Source organism: Peromyscus maniculatus, chromosome 10, assembly GCF_049852395.1.
Source record: "Peromyscus maniculatus bairdii isolate BWxNUB_F1_BW_parent chromosome 10, HU_Pman_BW_mat_3.1, whole genome shotgun sequence".
Lineage (NCBI taxonomy): Eukaryota > Metazoa > Chordata > Mammalia > Rodentia > Cricetidae > Peromyscus > Peromyscus maniculatus.
This window is the reverse complement of record NC_134861.1, coordinates 44,790,748-44,814,444: the sequence shown is the minus strand read 5'-3', so window position 1 is coordinate 44,814,444 and position 23,697 is coordinate 44,790,748. Positions and strand designations below refer to the sequence as shown.

General features: G+C 37.2%; 1 protein-coding gene across 2 annotated transcripts in view; it reads right to left on the bottom strand.

The window, feature by feature from the left end:
- Slit2 (slit guidance ligand 2) overlaps positions 1 to 23,697 on the bottom strand; it is a 338,894-nt gene that overhangs the window by 37,922 nt on the left and 277,275 nt on the right. For both annotated transcript variants that reach the window (XM_006976103.4, XM_006976104.4), the window contains 4 exons: positions 22,666 to 22,829; positions 11,142 to 11,266; positions 10,914 to 11,011; positions 9,676 to 9,815 (listed from right to left, as the gene is read on the bottom strand). In XM_006976103.4, the coding sequence (XP_006976165.1) occupies positions 9,676 to 9,815; positions 10,914 to 11,011; positions 11,142 to 11,266; positions 22,666 to 22,829 (527 nt within the window). The remainder of the gene's footprint in view (positions 1 to 9,675; positions 9,816 to 10,913; positions 11,012 to 11,141; positions 11,267 to 22,665; positions 22,830 to 23,697) is intronic.

Genomic DNA, 23,697 nt, shown 5'->3' with positions numbered 1-23,697 from the left:
CCTTGAGATCCCTAGGGGATTGCTCCAGCAATTACTGCTTATACTCAACCCCTTATGTAAATGGACTAGGATTTGCTTAAACCTAGGCATATCTATAAAGTTTTATTATATTGTTTTTCAATTGTGTGTGTGTGTGTGTGTGTGTGTGTGTGTGTGTGTGTGTGTGTGTGTGTGCATGTACTTGAGCTCATCTGTGTGGTTTGTGGATGTGAGGGCAGTGCCCGGGCGTCCAGAAGAGGGCATTGCTGGGGGTGGAGTTGGGGATTTAGCTCCGTGGTAGAGCACTTGCCTACCAAACATAAGGCCTTGGGTTTTGGTCCTCAGCTAAAAAAGGAAAAGAAAAAAGAAACAGAACAGGAGCGGGCATTGGATTTCTTGGAGCTGGAGTTCAGCTGGTTGTGAGACATAATGTGAGTGATGGGAACTGAACCCAGGTCTTCTTCAAAGGCAGCCAGTGCTTTTAATCACTGGGTCATGCCTCCACATTTTTGACTCTCACTTTAAACCAGCTCTGGACTATGCAATCTGCCTAAGACAATGTAAAAGCAAATGGTTGTTATGCTATAGAGTACATGAATAAGGAAAGAGCATATATGTATTTAGTTCAGAGTTCATTTTCCTGATATATTCCTGATTCATGGTTGGTTGACTGTATAGATGAGCAACCTGTAGACATGAAGGATAGACTAGCCTTCTGGTTTGTTCTTATTCATTAATTTAAGTCAGGTCTATGTTACATACTGTATTAAAAATTTCAGTTTTAGGCACCAGAGCATATGAGCAAAGTAAATTAAATGTCAAGTCTCCTGTGTAAATATTTAGCATGCTTGCTAGTGACGAGGGCAATGACTGACCTAATTTCTGTCAGTAAGTGAGGGGTGATTTATGAACAGTAGGTTACTGAGGATTCTTTTCAACCATCCGCTTCTTTTTTGGAGCCCACCATTTTGAAACTTGTTTTCTCAATTAGAAATAACTAATTGACCTTCAAGATACGACTATGAACTATCCAGATGGCCCTCATTTTCTAAAGGTAATGAAGTTCAGTCATTAGTATAGGAGTTCAGGGTAGTGGTGTAGAGGGCTGTGGCATCTTGAAGATACATGAGCTACTGACAGCTGTTCTCTCTCTGAAATATGCACCAAATGTGCTTTACATGTGATGGGGGTCGTGCTACAGGGAAACTGCATGAGATAAAGTGAATCACAATTCAGCACAGAAAAGCTCAAGAGAACGTGCTACACAGGCTGGCTTCTAGATGCCTCATAGGATGAGCGACACGTATGCGCGTGCGTGTGTGTGTGTGTGTGTGTGTGTGTGTGTGTGTGTGTGTGTGTGTGTATGTGTGAATTTTTGGTTTCTAAATGAAAGTATCCATAGCTGTTCAATCAGCTAGATTCCCACACAGTGTGATCAGTGTGATCGGTGACAAAGTCTGTCTCTAGTAACATGTTTAGTTGTGAATCTCCTTGACAAATGAGAAGCAATGTTTTGCAGCAGCAATGTCTATGACCTGATTTGAACCTGCAGCTGAGAACTACAGCTAGTATTGGCTCGGTGAACCTCGAAATGCTTGGTGGTTTTGTATCATTTTCAATACTTAGCACAGTGTCCTGCTTTAGTTATTTTCTCAGCAAACATCTTGTGCACTTTTAGATGGAAAACCTTACCTCTCCAAATAAACAAATCTAAAAGGGGTGTTTTTAATACTTCCTGCATAGATGTCTATGGCTGAAGAATTTAGCCAATTTCAATAGCTACTGCAAGTCCAAAAAATGTTAAACTCCCCTTTCAAAGTAAATAAATCTAAATTAGATGGAATAAGACTGGTTAAGTTAAACTGTTGTTCTGGAATCAGTGGGCACTGCCTGTGAACTAATGAGAGCAAACAGTTCCTCTAAAATGTTTTATGAAATTCAAATGCATTTAAGAGAGCTCTGAAAGGTTGGAAGATGAATAGAAACCACACGACCTTGCAAGACTGCCAAAGTACTTTCTCCAGTCAAAGTGGTTAAAGGAGACTACAGCATTAGCTTTCCTTATTGGAAGGCCTCAGCTATGTCCATAAGCAATATTGACCTTGAAATGCAGACCTCGCATATTTCAGTGCAGAAGAAACAATGGTAGTCCCCTCTTATGAAAAGATCACAAATATTGAAAATGATGCACACACAGAGCCTAAAAATACTGCCAAGAGCTCTTCAGCTTTCAATATGTCCTTGTCCAACACATTTGGGATGTCCTTGTATAGGTGTCAATATTCAACAGCTAAGATAAATGACCACCTAGCCCTAAATATAGTGTGTGTATTTACAATAAGCATAAAAAGTAAAAGCTGAAAAAAAAATGTAGTGAAAAAAATATGGAAAGACCTATTTCATGTGTATATTTCTCAGGTAGAGCTGTCTACCAAATTCCCATTCTTCTGCCTGAAGGAATGGCATAATGAAAAACCTGTCAAAGCAGTCTGGTCCCCAACATTCCATAAGTATGAAAATTTTTTTCTTCTCAATGCTTTCCTATAGATTCTTCACTTGGTTGTTATTCTCAAACATCTACATGGAGGAGGACAGGTGTCATTATTCCTGTGTCATAGAAGAAAATAAAACTGAACCAGAGGGACCCTAGGTTTTATAGATGTTGATTCCATGATATGAAGTCTAAAGACTAAGCATTTCCAATCCCCTATACCAACTATCAACTATCGTGGGGTGAAGTTTAACCTCATTTTCAGAATTATGGTTTAGGCACTGATTAGGTCCTTTCTCTAATTTGCATCTAGTAAAATAAATTGCCTTCATGCATTTGAGTTTTGGGGCCACAATTAATTGTTTCAAAGGTCCACAAGGATGATTGTGTCTAGCAATCAGATGAAACAACAAGGAAAGCTTGTTTTTCATAAACAATTAGCAATACTGTGTGATCTGAAAAGTAGCCAAGACTGGAAGTAGCTTCAAGTGGGCAGGTTCCAGTAATAGGTACCTAGGTTACAGTGGATGCTGTATATTCAGGTAGACACTATACTTACTTTGTGTATGTTCTTGAGTAAGGTATACATTTTATCATACATTGTAATTTATTTATAATACTATTCTTCAGCATTTTACTGTTTATATCTATAGACTTATAAATTACTGCCATGTCAACCAACCACAAGGGTTTGCTTTTAAAAGAAAATTAAATCAACAGCAAATTCTTTGCAATAGTAGGTCTTTTATAAATATAAGTGCAAAATATAGTCAACACATGGTGATTTAAAGCAATGCTGCACTGACAAGCTTGTTTTTGAGAATGTGTACACATTACTAATTGAGTATATAATTTATGCTTTGATTTAGAGATAGAGTTGGCCTTAGGCAGATCATCAATGCTTTTTGTACTTACAAAATGGAAAGATGATACTAAACCAAGGAAGTACTGTATACATTAGCAGATGCAGAGTAAGCCATATTTTTAGTCTAACAGATTAAACCAATTTTTATATATTTTCCAACTTCACTCTGCATACAAGATGACTATGTGAGCAAACACAGTAATCATTTGAACACAGTAACAGAAATGGAAGAGATACTCTATATCCCCACATTCTCCTTATAATCCTGCAAGTGTTTCCTGTACACCATGACCCATCAAGACTAGAGTACACTGTTGTTTCTTCCTCTTGGGACTTGGAGTCTTTTAGAAACATGAATGACTAAAGCAATGCCATTTGTGAGAACTCTTATTTTTTTTAATTGAATTTAATTTTATTTTACAATATAATTTAGTTCTACATATCAGCCACGGATTCCCTTGTTCTCCCCCCTCCCGCTCCCCTCCCCTTCCCCCCAGCACACCCCCATTCCCACCTCCTCCAGGGCAAAACCTCCCCTGAGGATTGAGATCAACCTGGTAGACTCAGTCCAGGCAGGTCCAGTCCCCTCCTCCTAGCCTGAGCCAAGTGTCCCTGCATAAACCCTAGGTTTCAAACAGCCAACTCATGCACTGAGCACAGGACCAGGTCCCACTGCCTGGATGCCTCCCAAACAGATCAAGCCAATCAACTGTCTCACCCATTCAGAGGGCCTGATCTAGTTGGGGGCCCCTCAGCCATTGGTTCATAGCTGATGTGTTTCCATTAGTTTGGTTATTTGTTCTGTGCTTTATCCAACCTTGGTCTCAACAATTCTTGCTCATATAAACCCTCCTCTTTCTCACTAATCGAACTCCTGGAGCTCCACCCGGGGCCTAGCTGTGGATCTCTGCATCCCTCAGTCATTGGATGGGGTTTCTAGCACGACAATTAGGGGTGTTTGGCCATCATATTACCAGAGTAGGTCAGTTCTGGCTGTCTCTCGACCATTGCCAGCAGTCTATTGTGGGGGTATCTTTGCGAGGATAGAGGGAAGGAGAGCTTGGGGGAGCGTGAGATCCCAGCTGGATCAAGAACAGAGAGGGAGAACAAGGAATAGGAGGAGGAGACCATGGTAAATGAAGACCACATGAGAATAGGAAGAAGCAAAGTGCTAGAGAGGCCCACAGAAATCCACAGAGAACTCTTAGTTTTTAAGACACATGTTCATGAAGAGTCCAAGACATGCTTTCAGCATGGCTAGGGAGCTACCAACTGTATGCCCCCTTCTTGGTTCTAGGTGTTTTTGGGAGCCCAGTGACTACACTGATGTTAGTAATTACACACCAGTCTGTTTAATGCCTTAAGAAAATTGCTTAGAACTCACTGGATTTAGTAACATCAATTTGACAGTTTCACCATATAAATCAACCTCCTGGACTTCATAATATTTATTTTGTAAGATGTTTCATATATAATACATTATTCATGCATACACATGTATAGTAAACATATTATCACCACATTATTTACATGTATATTAGAAACATATATATATATATATATATATATATATATATATATATATATATAACACTTTTATTTTTACATTTACTTTTTTTTGTAGTTCTGGGGTTGGAACTGGGGTCTTTTACATACTAGGCAAGCTCCTTATTATTGAGACACAACCCCATTCATATTATATAAAATGTTTCAATTATTATACACATTTTCAGATATTTTTCACAGTACATAATAGTAAAGTTATGAACTTAAACTTATGAAAAAAATTTCACTAATTTAAATGCTTTTACTTAGTATATGTACTGTACTAAAGCACCTATGTTTTTCTTCATATAAATAATATATTCTTATGATATACTTAATAGTGTCAAACATATAGACAGTAGGAAATAAGATCTAATCTTTAGACGGTTTTTTACCACTCAGGGTGAGTGAGAAAAGCGGAAATTAAGTGCATTTCAGTGAATCATTTTATACTGTTTCATGCAGCTATGCATGTACCAAGGATCTCTATGAATGATTTGACATAGTGCTTTCTGACTTCATATCTTGTCAACACCTTCACCCAGCACACCCAGTAAAATCTAGTAGCTTAAGAAGATGGAGAAGAACTAAAGTGAAAACCATAATAGACTTAAAAAGAGCAACTAACCTTTTTCCACCTCATTCAGATTAGCAGCTGGCAGCGACAAAGACAGAAGAGACAAAAGACATTTTACATTGCAATACCACAGTAGCACACACAAAGCCAACGTGCAGCATTAACAACAGAGAAGGCAGGCTGAGAGAGCAAACAGAAGCTTAGACTTCTTACCTACAGCTTGCCCAACACACAAACATGGAGAAGAATAGGGCCAGAGTAAAAGCCACTATAGCAAGCTAGAGATAGGCAACTAAATTGGGTGACTGACACCTCAACTTTACTGTAGTAGATGTGAAGTGGACATTTGTGTAGGGTGCCAGAGACAAAATGGGAAAGCTAAAGAGTTCTTCATAATTTCCATAAGATTGACTATGATAATAAATGTGCCAGTTAATATGAGCAGTGCCATTGTGCTGAATAATTCAATTTAATAGAAAATCTTGAAATGTGACCAACTTGTACATACTTCTATATGGCCCTGTGAGAGCAGGATTATTGAAGACACATATTCTTGACAAACAGATCCAGAATTAGGACAATTGAAAAACATCTTCCATCCTAATATTTACTTCTGCAAAACTATTTTTCCCAGATCAGCTCCAAATCTAATACTATCTAAACAAAGTTTTCCATGGATTCAATATTGTAGCCACACCATATTCCTAAATTTCAGTTTATACATTATGAGTTAATCTAACTTCAGGAATTCCTTGTAAACTTTCCTATAGGAAATATTTTGTTTTATGAAAAGCATACACTAATAATTAAGAAAAACAAATCTAATCCCCAAATCTCTGAAGCTAAATTAAAAATACAGAATTATTTTTAAACATTTTAATATTTCCAAATCATTATTCTTATTTTTCCCATATTTCACATATCGATTTTAATATAGAGTCATAGGGAACTAAATTTCTAAAAATCAACTTTTCATGAATAATACTAGCAATGAGGTGTCTTCCGGCTAGGAGAGCAGAAAATGGGCCTAGTATGTAGAGAACAATACATCTTATTATTAAAGTGGAGAGGGTCCTGTAAAATGTAGATAACAGAAAAACACTATTGACCCATACAGTTTATGTTATCAATCTTTTTAGCAGAGGAGGGCAGGAAATATTTCATCAGCTACATGCATTGATATTTGGTTACTCTGAGTTTAACTCTGCCTCTATACATTGCTGAAAGTTGGTCCATCTTATCTCAAGTATTTCTAGCTCATTTTACAGGCTACTTGTCATTTCCTGATTTCCTTGTCAGATCTCTGAATTTTCTCCTTTGACAAGCGTTCATCTTGACATAGATGTTAAATGAAAGCATTGTCACCATGATAATTTGCAAGCTTTCCTGGTGAAGCCTTATTTGCGGCTATCAAATAGAATTCACATTTTCATTGTATGCCTTTCAGATACAGAGTAAAAAAGAAATTCAAAGGAAAAAGCAACTGGCAGCTTAGATCATTATTAAAACAATGGCAACATTATTATATTCTGTGAGGACAGAAGGGCTTTTTGTTCTCAGAACTCACATGCATTAATCAAATTCCATCTTAAATGTAAAACAATAAAGCCATATTATAAGGAAATCCCTCTGTAACTGCAGACATGGGTTAAACAGGACACAAAATTCTAGATTCTGACTTAAGCTTCACTGTAGGTGAAGGTCACCTATATGCCACCAATCTCAGAATCTGAAAATGGCTGTTTGACATTTTGTAAATGCACTCATTTCAGATGTGCACAAAACTCTACATTTAAGAGATGAGTTATGAGTTCACCCCATTTAGTTATCTTCTCTATTGCCAAGTTGTCAAGTCCATCATGACTCAGTCCAATGTAATAAAGGTAGGATCTCTGCTCTGTGTTGTGCACATCTCCAGTTCAGTATGTGTCTTGATCCTTTGCCTAAATTAAGGCAAAGAGATATGTGTAATAGCTACAAGTAAATTGAGCAATGTTGTCTAGGTTCTATTTCAGAGCCAAATGCTTTTGACAGATAGACGTGGTGGGGGTCCTTCATGACAACTTTGATGAATGTCACATTTTGGAAAAGAAATGGTTTAGCTAAGCTTTGAATTATTGTGGTATAGCACTAAGAATGACATCTGGCATAGTTGGAGAAGGGCTACTGTGTTACACTTGTCAGAAGAGGGCGCACAGAAATGAACTCCTTAGGAGGGCACACAGTGCTTAGGAACTAAAGCAGAGCAGGTAAGAGGAACACTCAAAAATTCTGTGAATAATCAGAATAAGAATTAGGAAATTGAGCATCAGTGCAGCTGGACCTGCTCCAAACAAACCTAGATGTACTTACACCTTATGGAAATTATCATAGGAAGACATACAAGAACCTTAGAACATATGTGATCTCAAGTCTCAGTTACACCAGGAAGAAAGTATATATATATAAATTCCTGGCTTCTGTGCTCAGAACTACATACACAGCTTTTTATAATCTTACAAAGCTTGGGAGCCCAATTTCTTTGGTAGAATCAAATAGAGTGGGTTTATAGAAGTTCCAAAATAGAGTGGGTTCATAAGCTTTTTCCATGAGCTGTACAGTGATGGAGCTATAAAGCAGCTCTATCCAAGGTATGACTAAGAAACAGATTCTTATTTAACAATGAACTTCTTAAACACATATAAATAGCCATTTCAATAGATCTCAGACACTCAGGCTATGTATAACAGATTTAAATCTTTAGTCATAAGCTAATGGATGATATCTGACATGTGATACAGTGATAGAGATGGGTGGGCAAACTGTGTGACAACAAAAGTCTACACTTGTTATACTTTGTTAATGCAAAACAGTGAAGAATGATCAAATTCTGACTCCTTGCATGATAGCTATGTATGTATGTATCTATGTATTTAATTTTTATCTTGATCTATCTATCACCTATTTAGGTATCTATCTATGTACCTATGTATTTCTTTATCATCTATCTATCTATCTATCTATCTATCTATCTATCTATCTATCTATCTATCTATATCCATCATCCACCTATCATCATCCACCTATGTATCATCTATCTAACTATCCATCTGTCTATATCTAGTGCATTAGTATTGTGACTCCATGGAAAGGGCAACTTTAGAAACATCTAAATACACCTAGGTTGTTAAAACTGAATCTTGTTACTCTGTTGCATTTTCCCTTAACAAAATACACATTCCCATGAAGAAAGACATTTAGTATAATGCAAACTTTTGTATTTTCCATAAGAATAAATTTCAAAGATTATTCCTCCTGAACTCTGGGAAAGTTAATTACATAGATATGGTTGTATTTGATACTTGGAAATATTAATCTTAGCTACCTAGATAATTATTTCATTATTTGAAATATGTACTACTATATGAAAATAAATGCAACAAATGAAAACACCAAGTAAAATGAAAATGGTAGCTCCTAAAATAGTGACAGAATCTACTTCTGTGTTTTTCTTTAGAGATAACATACATACCATTATCCTTCTCTAGCTCTTTTGGATGCTTTCTTAAAGGAAAAGCTGACCATGGCATTTCTTATGCACAGCCACACAAACACATCAGAAAAGCTATTCTTTTGAAAAAGACAAGGCAGAAATTTGGTTCTGACTTTACAGAAAACTGGTCTAAACTGAGAAGAAAGTTTAGCAATTTGAATAGTCTGATTAGGTTTCTCAACCAGAGAGAAAATATCGTTAAAAATGTGATACTCTCCTAAGATTTCCAGAAAGCTCATCTTCCTGACAGAGCACCAATTGAAGGACAGAGCTTGCCGGAGGTTAACATTCAGTACTGAAGATATAGTATGGACATTATTTATTTGAAATGCTGAATCGTGTTTTGGCTATGTAAAGAAAAGCACAAAAATATATGTTGGCACAACATTCTGTACAGAGAAAGTAGTTTGAATGGAAATATCATTGAATTATGGGTCCAAAAGTTTAAGCATGACCCCATCCTCGCTTATTCTTCTAGAGATCATGACCTTAGAAGGGTGCATGGGTTGAACTGAGCTTGCTGCATCTTTTATTTGGCAGATGAAATGATCCCTATGTAGGTTTGTTATTGCAATTAAATTTCCAAGTTATTGAATAATAATGGCTTGGTAAATAAATATAATAGTGCAATGATCCTTTCAAATTTGTACATTGATGGATGACATAACATTTTCTATTCTTCATACCTGTGTATTCTGGTGGGCAAAGGCATGTGTAGTTGTTAATTCCATCAACACATGTAGAATTATTTTCACAGTCATTATCTTCACAATCATCAATATTAACTTCACAGTTTTCTCCTTCAAACCCATCAGCACAACTGCACCTAAGCATCAGGGGGAAAAGGCAAGAAACATTTTTGGGTGCATTTTAAAACTTTGTGGTCAAAATATTTTTAAAAAAGCATAAAGATGCACACCAATTACAAAGCTTTTAACTATACAAAACTGATTTTTTAAAATTCTATGAAATTATATACTATAAGGGACCAGCTAACAATCCAGAAAACATTTAAAAAGGAAAACTCATGGTGGCTGAAAGATAGCAAGTGGCTCCTTCATCTTAAAAGTCCATGAGTCCCAATATATTTTCAAGTCCAAACGACAAGCAAAATTTCCCCCACTGTCCTAGACATGCGCATTCTCAAGTTGGGAATAATTCACACTCTTTGTTTGCAAATAAAGAAAAAGTGGTTGCGATATTTTAGCTACTTTTTTATTATTTGAGAATCTCATACATGGATATAACATGCTTTGATTGAATCCACCTGCTTTGCCTCCCATTAGATTCCTCCCTGACCACCTCATCACATTTCCTGCCCAACTTCATGTGCTTTCTCTTATGTTGTAACCTAGTGATTCCACAGAGTGCTGCCTATCTATGCATGAGTGTAGACACACCTACTAAAATATGAGCAGCCTTTCAAGAGCTACAACCTTGAAGGAACTCGACTCTTCCTCTACCAGAAGTCATTAATTGTCAATAGTGCTATTGCTCTTTCAGATGACCCAAGTTTTGTTCCCAGCAACCACATCAAGAAGTTATAGGCAATCACCTATAACTCCTACTATGAGAAAATCAGACACTTCTGTTTCTGTGAGGCAATTGCACTCAGATGCGCGCGCACACACACACATACACACACACATTCACGTAATTAAACTTAAAAGTTTGAACCTAATTTTTAAGAGTGTATCATCTGTAATTCTATGTGTAATGTCCTTGATGGCTTGTAACAATAAATAATGTTAGATTTCTTTTTTGCAACTATAAAATATGAACATTTTTAAATTAGTACATGTTATGTGTACTTTAACATTCTTCTTGAAACAATGGCTTCTTATTTGAAAATGATCGTGCACATTTGTTTGATTATTTTTGTTGCAGTACTTCAGACAAAGGAGATCACAGCCAGACAACTTACCAGAATCCATCATTCTCTCCTTCTTTTAAATGGCAAGTTCCTCCATGTTTACATGGGTTACTGATACAGGCATGGATGGGAACATCACAGTCCTGCCCCTGGAGAAGAAATGCACGTGTTTAAGGTAAGTACAAATAAAACAAGCTAGGTCTTAGAACACAGAGAAAGAACAGTCAACAAAAGATAGACAATGGGAACTGATTTCTCCCAGGTGTGATTTCTACTTACCTTGAAACCATATGGACAGGTGCATCGATAAAAATCAACTGGGTCATTATTACAGGTGCCATCATTTTTACATGGATTTGATAAACAGGGGTTACATTTGGCTTGAATAGTAACATCCACGGGACCTACAAATTAATAGACAATTATGAGAAGGGATGTATTCTCTTTTGTCATTACATAAATTCATTTATACTCCTTAATAGAGAAGTAAGATTTGTGTAAAGTTATTTGTTGTTTAGCTTTTCATGATTTTCTTCTATGATAGTAACAGAAATCAGTATCATCACATGATGCCAATAAATTCCAAAAGAGACCTTCTAACTGTGAGGAATATCAGACTTCTGAGTAACAATGGGATTCTGGGTTCACAGCTAAGGTAGTTAGAAGTTAGAATTAATGATGCCACTGTCAGGATATGAATCCCTTTAAGCACTGAAGAGTATTTCTGCACACTATCCATGGCAATGGCCTATATTTCAACTTTAGCCTGCTTAATGGAAACTCCAGTGCTATTTTATGTATATGACAACATCTAGAAAATGTAGTATATTTTACATTCTCCTTTGTGCTCTTGAATCATTTAGTTCATTAGTATAAGATGTGGCAGGTGATATTCCCAGTTTGTCTTCTTTAGCAATAAGATACCACTGAAATGAGCCTATCAGTCTCACATTTTAACACAGTTTATAGAAACCTTGCGATCTGTGAAAGGTCTGATTAACACAGACCAGCTTCAGAAAATTTCTACTCTTCACACTATATGACCTGTGGCCCAAAATGTGAAAATTAAACTGTTCTCTGTAAAGTCATGTTCCATTGACACTAACTTCTGTATGGTTTGTGAGAACCCCTTAGTTTCCTTTCTGCAACTGTGCTCGACTGGGACAATGGCAAATTAACATCTTTACATAGAAAGTACAAGTACTTTGAAATATGAACATCCATCATACTTTGACCAGCAGTGATCTTTGCATGGGTCCTTAGACTCATTGGAACAAGCAGTGGTCAATTAAATTCCACATTTCATTGCACACAATTCCTAGCTCAATCACTAGGATATTTGCTTTTGAGACATTTGGATAGCACCCCAAAGCATTATTAATCTATCAACTTGGTAACCTCCTCTGTTAATTTCACTCCACCTATCTCTCTTCTTTCCCTATTTCATGCCCTCCTCTCCAGAAGAGTCTTTCATAGCAAATATTCTGATGCTCTGGCTCTCATAATCTTTCTCCCCCTTCATCCCCCAATGTTCCCTGAGACTTAAATGTTGGTGTTGTGTTGATATGTATTAATAGGGAGTAGACAGTTATCTCTTTATTTTGACTAGTTGTGACTTTCTGTAATGCTCTCCTTCTGCTGGGAAGAGAAGCTTCTGTGATGAGTGGTGAGAGCTACCCTCATATATGGATATAAGAATAAGTACTTAGAATGCAGTTAGAAATTATACTGGTTTAAAAAAGTGGAAATAGTAAGTTCTATAGGTTCCATGACTTGACCAAACCAGAGGCAGTTGGCTTAATTTACAGTGAGAGGCAAGGACTCCCCTGTTTTGAGTGGCCTTAAGTTCAATTAGGTAGTTATTGGTTAGCTCCAGAATATAGGCATCACCATTGCGCCCTTTGAACTATCTTTCCTTGCTGGACATTGTTTGCTTCCTTGTCATTTCAGTTAGAGAGGATTATTGATTGTTTTTCTCCACTGGTAGCTTTCATAGCCCTTTTTATATCTCTCTGATTTTACCAACTTTGCTTCTTTCTATATTCCAACCCATTAGAATCATTACCCTGTCACCGTGATGATTTCCATTTGTTTTTCTACTTATATTTCAGTATTTTAAGTCATATCATATATCTTTTATTTGACTCCAATTTGTAATTCATTTTCTGTGCAGTGATCTCTCTCAGTATTTTATTCTGATGTCCTTTAAATTAAGGGGAATAATACCTTGATCCTGTCTTAAGGTTCCTATAGAAATTATTATAGTGATCATTAATAATAAAGGTGGAGATAAAAGGGTAATTATTAATTAGATTAATAATAGTCAGCTAATGATTTAATATTTTTAGAAACAGAAGTCTGATTTATGAATCTGTTGTGGACCATGAAAGATAGGAATAATAGGGCAATGATAAGAAGCAGTAAGCAGTTTCTTTCTCTCTCTTTGAAAAGCAACTATATCCTTCAGTTTCTCATGTTTGAAGCTAACTGTTTCCAAGGGAGGTTTTCTGCCAACAAATTAGTCCCCATGAGATGTGTACCACCAAGAAAGACATCTCATCTTATGGAGATAGATATTTGCTAGAGTCAGTGAAAAGAAGGAGGCGAGTGTATGCAAACTGGTTTGATTTAAGATTAATTTTAACTTAAGAAAGCACTACAGCTGGGCGGTGGTGGCGCACGCCTTTAATCCCAGCACTCGGGAGGCAGAGGCAGGCGAATCTCTGTGAGTTCGAGGCCAGCCTGGGCTACCAAGTGAGTTCCAGGAAAGGCGCAAAGCTACACAGAGAAACCCTGTCTCGAAAAACCAAAAAAAAAAAAAAAAAAAAGAAAGCACTACAGAGCAGAGGTGTGTTTAGCTTAATAATTCAAAGTGAAAATGAGAAGTTTGGTTAGCACTCCGTCTCTGTTACCTGCTTTAATAGAGGGACTGCTGAATTTTGAATCCATTGAAGTCTGAAGGCAGACCTGCTTACATGACTCCAACCACTAGCTAGCTATGCATCTTACCCCAGTGTTGCCAACCCCCGAGAATTCTATCTCACTTTGATTTACTACCAGACAAAAAAATTCCGACTATATCCCAGAATCTTTTTTTTTTTTTTTTAATTTTCTGATCTTTTGGAAACACTAGTCCAATAACAAACTCCTGTCCAAAGTACATGAAAGATAACTCCAGTAGCACCTGGGGGATTTTGATACCAGGCTACTGGACTGAAAGGAGATCTTATTTAAAAGCAAGTTATACTTGCTATTACAGAATTTCTTCAGCAATATTATCAAAGGCATATTTATCATTCATCAAATATTTATGGGCATCTACTTTGTGTAAGATGCTAGGCTCCAGATGATCAAATCCGAATGAAATGCCTGAGTTTCTTCAAAATCTTACTGTTCAGCAGTAGAGATATGCATGTGTCAATTAGAGAAAAAATAGTAAGGGTAATGATAGCACATGTGATGAAATGTGCATTTTAAGTTTGTGCAAGCTGTTAAGAGAGATTTATGAAAGAAATTGAAATAGGATCCTAGATTCCATGGGGAAATTCATGGCCAAATATTTGTGCCCATTGATGGAAATCTATTCAGAGTTTAATAAGACTAAGAACTGAACTCCATGGACAGCTAAGAAAGAATGCAGTACCAGAAAAATATATGAATAAAGAGGCAAAGAAAATGTAAAAAAAAAAAAAAAAGGAACAGTGGCTATATCTAATGTAAATGAGAAGAGCTAATGAGGATAATTAAAATGACATCACTGGATTCAGCAGGACAGAAGTCATTGCCCTTATCATACACTTCCAACATATAGGAAGGAAAATGGCAGCTGATGATGGGTGATTAAAAAGTCCTCTGAGACCACTGGACTTCCTCTTTGGCTATTTATATGTGCCTGTGGCCAGTAAAGAAATTCTTGAGCTATGATGGTTTAGAATAAACAGTAATTTTCCATATAATTAGTGTTACCATGGAGAATATGGTTATAATGTATTCAAGGGTGGATTATTAGGTGTTAGTTCTGTGTATCTATTTAAATAAATGCATATTAAAACTTTCTCAGCTTCAAATGTTAAAGTGTAATGAAAAATATATTTACTCCCTTTTATTTTTATGAGTGATGATTTTTGCAGATAACTATTTATATATACACATTTTTCTTCAGATGATGAACAAATTAAAAATTCTCCAAATTAAAGTTATTTCAAAGTTATAGCTGTAAGTTAGTGATATGAGTTCTGAAAACGTAAAATGTTTGGATTGAATTTGAATAATGCTTCAAAGCTGATCTCACCAGTAAATTTTTCATCACTTCTAGTTTAGACTAAATTATTTAACCATCCTTACCTTGGTTCATGATTAATGTTAATATTAAGGAACAATTTTGAAGTACAAGCCAGAGGCTCTACTCATGCTGCTCAGAATTTCTCCCCCAAGGGAAAATATGAATCTTCTTAAGAAAACCACTACTATTTCAATGTCATTATGGAGAGACGGATATCTTCCCTCACAATTCTAAAAGGGGCAGGATTTTTAATATATAAAATTAGGTAAAGAAAAGCAGTAAACCAGATTGTGGTATAATGTCAATGCTTTAGGATTTAATAAGTTCCTAGAATTACTGGATGCTTGAGCTTTTATATATAAAGTAGTGAAGTAAAGAAATAATGAAGATGATCCTCCTTCTTCTCTTCCTCCTTGTCTCCCTCTTCCTTCCCCTTCTCCTTTTCCTCTCTGTCTCCTCCTCCTCCTCCTTCTGTTTACTGTGGACTGAAACTAGGACTCCAAGAATCCTAGGCAATCAACTTAACAATAACATCCTCAGTTTTTACATTTCTTTTTGTTGAGAAAGGGAATCACTGTTTGTCTAACTGCTCCATACCTCAGGCTGGGTTGAGATCTCGTTGCCTCAGTACCCTGAGTAAACAGGATTATAAAGATGTACACTAGATCCTGATGAAATAAATGTCTTTTGTAGTCTGCTTTGAGCTTCTAGCTGTGAGACATCTATCTGTCTCAGCCTTGTCCTCTCCACTATGTCTTACTCTCAGGTCACCTGGCCAACTCTATAAACCTCCTGATGGCCTTCTGGTGCCATTTAAATTCCACCCTTGTTTGATCTAGCTAGATATTATTTATATATTTCCATCTTATACCTATTTCTGTCACATAGAGTCTATATTTTAACTGTGTAAAAGCATAAGCCTCATGCAAATGGGAGTTTATCATTTACTGGATCCTTAACATGTTGGAACATTGCTTTATAATTTGTCAGAACTCCAAAAATATTTGTTAAATGGATAAGATATATATTTCTAATAGAATGCTTACTGCTCAGTACATTTGAGCTGCTAATTAAAGTATATCAAATGAAAGAAATGAATAGCCAGGCGGTGGTAGTGCATGCCTTTAATCCCAGGACTTGGGAGGCAGAGGCAGGCAGATCTCCATGAGTTCAAGGCCAGCCTGGTCTCCAAAGCGAGTTCCAGGAAAGGCACAAAGCTACACAGAGAGACCCTGTCGCAAAACAAAACAAAACAAAACAAAACACAAAACAAAAGAAATGAATAACTTAGCTGTGTGCATAGTTAAATCTTGCTAAAGCAGGAGCTTTACAGAGTGTATTTGAGGTCAACAACAACAACAACAAACCACACTGGCTTTCTCAGTGAAAAACTAGACCTAGAATAGGCAAAAAACTCTTTTTATGTTAGAAGACTACTTGATCATACCAGTGTTACTGAGAAGAGGACAAACATGTGGTTACAAAGACAGCTCATAATATTTAACACCTTGCTGTGGATATTGTTCTATATAAATAAAACACTGGTGGCCAGTGACGGGGCAGGAAGTAGGTGGGACAAGGAGAGAGGAGAATTCTGGGAAGCGGAAGGCTGAGGGGAGAGACACTGCAGCGACCGCCAGGAGAAGGACATGTAAAGAAGCCGGTAAGCCACCAGCCACGTGGCAAGGTATAGATTTATAAAAATGGGTTAATTTAAGATATAAAAACAGTTAACAAGAAGCCTGCCACGGCCATACAGTTTATAAGTGATACAATCGTCTGAGTGATTATTTTATAAGTGGATTGTGGGACTGCGGGGCTTGGGGAACCTGGAGAGAAGCTCTCCAGCAACAAATGGCGCCCAACGGCTCGAGCTTCCACCTTAAACCTGAGAATATTTAATAACCAATTCTAAACAGAGCCAAAACCAGGTTCCTGCTTCTTGTCTCATATGAGCAGCTAGACGGCGCAAAACGCGGGTTTGAACACTGGCGGGTTCCTGGCGTGTGCGTTTGACCGGCAGTATGGCGGAAATGAGGCGTCTGCCAGCGGCACATTAAGCTGTGTGGTAGATTTAGTCTTTACTAGTATTAAAAAAAAAAAAAAAAAAAGAGGTTTCTGGGCTACACGCTGCTTTGATAAAAGCTTAGACCCACTATTTCTGAGACTTGATGACTCCCAGAGCTGGCGGAAAATGTACCACTGCCATGTTGGGCAGCTAAAGTGGGTGGAGCCAGCAGCCACAGCGCAGTTTCAGTCTTAGAATGGTACGGTTTAAAGCAATAGGCTCAAGGTAATATAAAAAATAAGCCACGTAACGATGGCTGCCACACAGAGAATCTGCATTATGTTGTCTTTGATATTTGTAACTGAAGAAAAACATTTGATTGCAAAAGCTGTTGAGTTATGCCAAAATGTATATTTTAAAGGTACCTTGACTTCAAAATTTGGATTTAAGGATATGTTGCTTTGGAAAAGAGGTTCTGCTTTTGTTTCCACAGAAAGCCAGAGGCTATGGATTTGTTCCAGATTAAGATACATCAGGTTTCAACAGCCAAGACCCCCTGAAAGGTCTCCGATGACACCATGGCCCAGATGATCCAGCATCCAGAACGGTTTCAAGGCAACTGGTTCAAACAATACAGCCTCACGGACTACCCCATAGGTCTAAAATTTTCTTTGCATCCCCATAAGATACAGCGCCCCCCTCCAGCAGGAAGTAGTAAGAGATGCTACGCCCAAATTCCCAAATATACCAAGCTGGCTTTAGAGGTGGAATTGGCTCACTCCCCCTCTAAACCCAGACATATTGCTTTAAAAAAAAAAAATGGTTAGGCAATTCTTGTGTCCCAAATCAGAAGAGCCCTCTGGTGTGGGACAGAGAAAACCAATATTTTTATTTAAAACAGATTGATTATAAATGTGATCTCTTTCTAAAAAAGAAAAGGGGATATAATATAGATATATAGGAGGATATAGAGATGATAAGATAAAAGGATAGATTAATTAACCTACTTTTAAAGAACAACTTGTTTAAAATGTTTTACATTGGTATAGATTTTAGTTTATGTTTAAAATGTTTTACATTGGTATGGATTTTAGTTTATTGATACAAACTTGAAGTTAATATTGTTATACTGTGTATATATATATATTTCTATTCTTGTTTGAGGTATTATGTTTATGTAACTCATTTAAAATTGTAATGGATAATTAAAAATAGATTAATAATTAGTCATCTATGATAATCATATCTGTAGCCATGTTAGTTAAGTTTTCTAGGTATACATAGATATATTTCAGATAGATAGGTAATCTTCAAACACTTCATAGACCTAGAGAATATGGCATTTAAATAACTTAAAATTCTGTTGATGTGAGACACAATTGCTCCTGGCTGCAACAATTGATCCCGAAAGAATGTTGGGCTTCTAAGACATTTCCATTTGGAAGTTTGTCTTTTTGGCACAAAATGGCCTACTGGGCAAAGAACTGCTCTTGCCTTGATGGCTGACAGTACAAATGCAATGCTGTCCTTTCTGGACAAGCGGGACACAAGGAAAGTGACCACTGTACTCTGCCAAGACAGGGTAAGATGGTCTCTCAAAATTCCTGCTTCTGAAAATGGTCTGTCAGATATTCTAGGCCTGTAGCCAATCTGAATGCACCAACAATGCTGAGAAACATTAGGTGACTGTCCAGGCTGCCAGCTGTCTTGGTCTACTCTTGCAAGATTCCCAAAAGTTGCTTGCATCCATCTACCATTTCTCAGGTACCATTATGTTCCTTCTCAGGTCTTTGATGTGGTTGAAAACTAGATAGTTGTAATTTCCTCAGTTATGATAAAAGATAAGTTAGATATAAAACCTTAAACTCACAAATATAAGATAGATAGAACATCTTCTTTAATATTGTAACTATAATTCTTCCTCGGTAATTGTTTTGTTATATATAATTTTACAATGTTAAAGTTAAAACCTTCCTTTTTAAAAAAAAAAAAAGAAAAAAGGGCAAGTGCTGTGGATATTGTTCTATATAAATAAAACACTGGTGGCCAGTGACGAGGCAGGAAGTAGGTGGGACAAGGAGAGAGGAGAATTCTGGGAAGCAGAAGGCTGAGGGAGAGACACTGCAGCCACGGCCAGGAGAGGCAACCTGTAAAGACGCCGGTGAGCCACCAGCCACGTGGCAAGGTATAGATTTATAAAAATGGGTTAATTTAAGATAAAAGAACAGTTAGCAGAAAGCCTGCCACGGCCATACAGTTTATAAGTGATATAAGCGTCTGAGTGATTATTTTATAAGTGGATTGTGGGACTGCGGGGCTTGGGGAACCTGGAGAGAAGCCCTCCAGCTACAAAATAATAGTACAGATATTTGCTTATAGAAAAATTACATTTACACATGACAATGCAATTGTGTCTTTAAGTTTGTTTTCCTGTTGTAGTTTGATTACCTATTGAAAAGTCTTAAAACAAGAGGTAGTACTTAGCTGACTTTCATGAATAAAATAAAAACATTTTACACTGGCATAATGGGTTAAAATATGAAAATATCAAATTATAAAATAGCTAAGGCCACCTTGTTTTACTGCTTTTCAAGATCATAAAGCATGACCTCTCACAGGACAGGACTCATGAGATATCCCTGAGTGGGTTGTTCCAATAATAGATTAGAATGAGTTGTCTGCAGCCAAACAAACCATCACTGGAGGAGGGTACTCAACTTTGGTTTTCATAGTATACCACTGTAGTAAGGCTGTAAGCTTATTAATATCAGTGGTTAATGTAAAAACCTTTCTATTGACACTTCTAAGAGAAACAGTAGTGAGTTCTGATGTCAGAGATACATGGTTCACACTGTAGCTCCTTTACTCAGGATCAATCATTCTCAAGTGAGCAGTGCACAGTTGTTCCATAGGAATTGTGAGAAGACAAAGTGCTCAGGATAAAGCCAAATACCCCAATCCAGTGAAAAGTCATTGTTATTGTTTCTATTAAAAAATAACGCACTATACAAAGTGGAATCTTGCTTTAGTTTCTGTTAAAATTAGCTCATCTCTCTAGATTTTTATTTTAATATTACCCCAACCAGGGGGTGTTGTCGGATGGTATTTTGTTGGTGTCTTGGAATGTTAAGAGTGATGCAATTAACTGCACAGCTATACTGGGTGCGTTCTTTGTGTAAGGCAGTGTGATTTGTACAACCCCAGTCATTTCATTTTTGTAAAGTGTGTGTGTTTGTGTGTGTGTGTGTGTGTGTGCGCACATGCACATAAATGGAAAGTGGAGACAAGTATTGTGTGAATATGCAAGTGTGTAAAGGACAGAACACAACCATAGTTGTTGTTCCTCAAGCAATGTCCACTTTCTCTTGTGTGTGCACATATGACTGTGCTCATGGTGTACGGAGGCATTTAAGTTTATGTGTGTGATTGTGCCTGTGGAGGCCATTGACTGATGTTGGTTGTTCTTAATCACTCTGTGTTTATTTATTTATTTTTTAAGATAGGAGCTCTCACTTTCTTAGGGTTTCTATTGCTGCAACAAATTACCATGACTGAAAAGCATGTTGGGAAGGAAAGGGTTTATTTGGCTTACACTGCCACATTGCAGTTCATCACTGAAGGAAGTCAGGACAGGAACTCAACCAGGACAGGATCCTAAAGACAGAAACTGATGCAGAGGCCGTGGAAGGGTGCTACTTACTGCCTTGCTCCCCCTGGCTTGCTTTCTTATAAAACCCAGGACCATCGACCCAGATATTGCACCACCCAACATGGGCTGGGCCTCCCCACTTTGATCACTAATTGAGAAAACACCTACGGCTGGATCTTATGGAGGCATTTCCTCTCTGACGACTCCAGCTTGTGTCAAGTTGACACAAAACCAGTTAATACTACACTCACTGAACCTGAAGTTCACTGATTCAGCTAGACTAGCTGGCTGGTGAGTTCCAAGGGTCTGCCTATCTCCATTCACACATAGCTGGTGTTATACACGTGTGCCACCATGTTTAGCTTTTACTCAAATACTAAGAATCCAAACTCTGATTCTCCTTGTTTATGCAGGAAGCATCTACCATGCTAGAGGATTTAGTGACTGGGCTATTTCCTCAGTCTTGCACCTATTTTCTCAGAAAGGGTCTCTCACTAGCCTGAATTTGTCAAGTATACTAGGCTAGATGACCACTGATCTTCAGGGCTCACTCTCAGCAATTCTAGGGATTATACTCAAGTGCTACTGTGCCTGTTTTGGTTTTTGTTTGTTTGTCATGTGTTCTAGAGATTAAGCAAGTCTTTATTCTTGGAAGGCAAATACTTGACTAACTACACTACCTCTTCAGCCTTGTCAACTCTTCTAATCTTAAATTTTTTTTCATGCCAGTACTAGCTTATCTGTTTATACATGAGAAAACTGAGGCACAGACTGATTATGCCATGAAAATAGGTTTTGCTAATACTGGAAATTAAGCTATGGATTTAACCAGGGAGACTGGGGTTCAAAATGCATGAGGTGAGCCACTACACAGGCTTGATTACTTAAATAAGTTTTTCTTCATGCATAAATGGTCAAGTTTTAGAAGCTTATTTTTTTTGGCAGTGTATGCAAATGTAGGAGAGAGTGATCACACCACAAACTGTTCTGTATTCCATAATATCTATGGATAATATTTTCTTATTTTATATATGAAACTTTCAATATTTTTTCTTCTCTAGTAATTCTGAGTAGGTTTTTAAAAATAGCTACAAATTAAGAAGAATGACAAAAATTGTCAAGTAAATCCACATATTTGGTTTCCCTGAATGGAATGATGCACAAAATGTCTAAGAGTGATTATGTCTATATACTGTGACCAACAGTTAATTTTATTTCTTCTTGCAAAAAAAATGTTTATTATTGTTTGCATTTCCCCATTTAGATTTTTCTGTTTACACTATGAATGTTTGCATTTACTGTTCGTAGGATGGATGAGAAAAGAAAATAACATTTATTATGAAGATACTATTTAGAATCTACAAGTGCATCCCAAAAGGAGCATGTAAGGGAAGAGGCAGGAGAAGCAGCAAGCAAGAGGGAGCACTACATAGGAAATCTCAGTGCAGGAGGTGAGTGGGAACACCTGGCTGGAACACTGGGAAGCTTGGTTCAGTTCTGCTTACCTGGGATTAGGAAGCCACAGGGCCCTGGCAGCCCTAAAAGCAGGGCAGGGGGGCACATTCAGATAAAGCAAAAGCAAAACATTTTATTGGTTAGAGACAAAGAAAGTCATTTCTAATTTGTGCATTTCTATCCATATTGCAAGAAAAATCTATCCATTACAGTGGCTCTAAGTGGATTTTAGAGCCCAGTTCTTTAATTGGGAATCACAGGAAATGGCTTCCCTTGTTCAAGTGGATAGACAGAGAACATGAACTCTTTCCAAGTAGACCTTAGAAGTCCCCTCACAAGACTCTGCCATTTCTGTGGTGATTAATGTAGAGAATTTTTCAAAAGAATTACAAATTATTAAAAGCCATACCTTGACATGTGAATTTTTTGGAGGGAGTCGTGAGTAACAATTTATCTGCCATTTCTCCAGGCCCAGCACAGCGAGCAATTCCAGGTTCCTTATATTCCGACTTCACCCAGTCGGATAACCACTGCATGTTACAATCACAGTAAAGAGGGTTGGCTCCAATCGCTCTGGAAAAAGAACACCACAAAAGCACACATACACACACACACAAGTATGGAAGTATTGTTATTTCCTAACGGAACAGGTTCACAGTGATGCTCAGTAGAAAATCCCTATGGTTTTGTTGATGCCAACAATTTAGGAGAAAAATGGAGAAACTGCAGATGACCACTTTCCTTATTTTTGTAAAGCTGGTATAAATAATGATAACAGTTTCTTGGGCTTTACAAAGTATCTTCATACTTGGAGAGACACATGTTTCTTGGATGTTAGTATATTCTAAGTGCAAGTTAGCACTTCTTGTATTCTCCAATTATTTATTGAGAACTCGGTTACCATGCTAGATTCTGAGGACTCCAGTATGAGCAGGGAATCATTCTTAATCCCCAAAGAACTTCCATTTCTAAGAAGACTGAAGTATGGACAAACACAAGTAATCCTCAGTGGTAGTTACATAGCATAAGAATTTACAAGATGTCTGTAATGAGCAGGCTGATTTCTCTGGGAGGTGATGGTGGGTATGAAAATTCTACCCTACTTGGAGTAATTAATTGGATAGAAAAGTTTAAGGATGTTGCTTCAGGTAAAGGACCATCATAAAGACAAATGAAGCCCATTTTCCAGAGCTGATTTACACACTCACTGCTCTGTCATTTTCTGTTTTTTTTTCATTTATAGAATCCTGGATTTAGTTACTCAAGCAATAACAGTAATGGAGGAGTCATGAGGACAGCAGCTAGCATTTCTGACATCATTACAGTCTGCAAGAGCTAGGATTACCCATTTATAGAAATTACCTGATTTTATTTAAAAAAATAATATGTGAGGCCAATATTAATAACAAGTTATTATCATTAATTAGTGGGTTCAGAAATT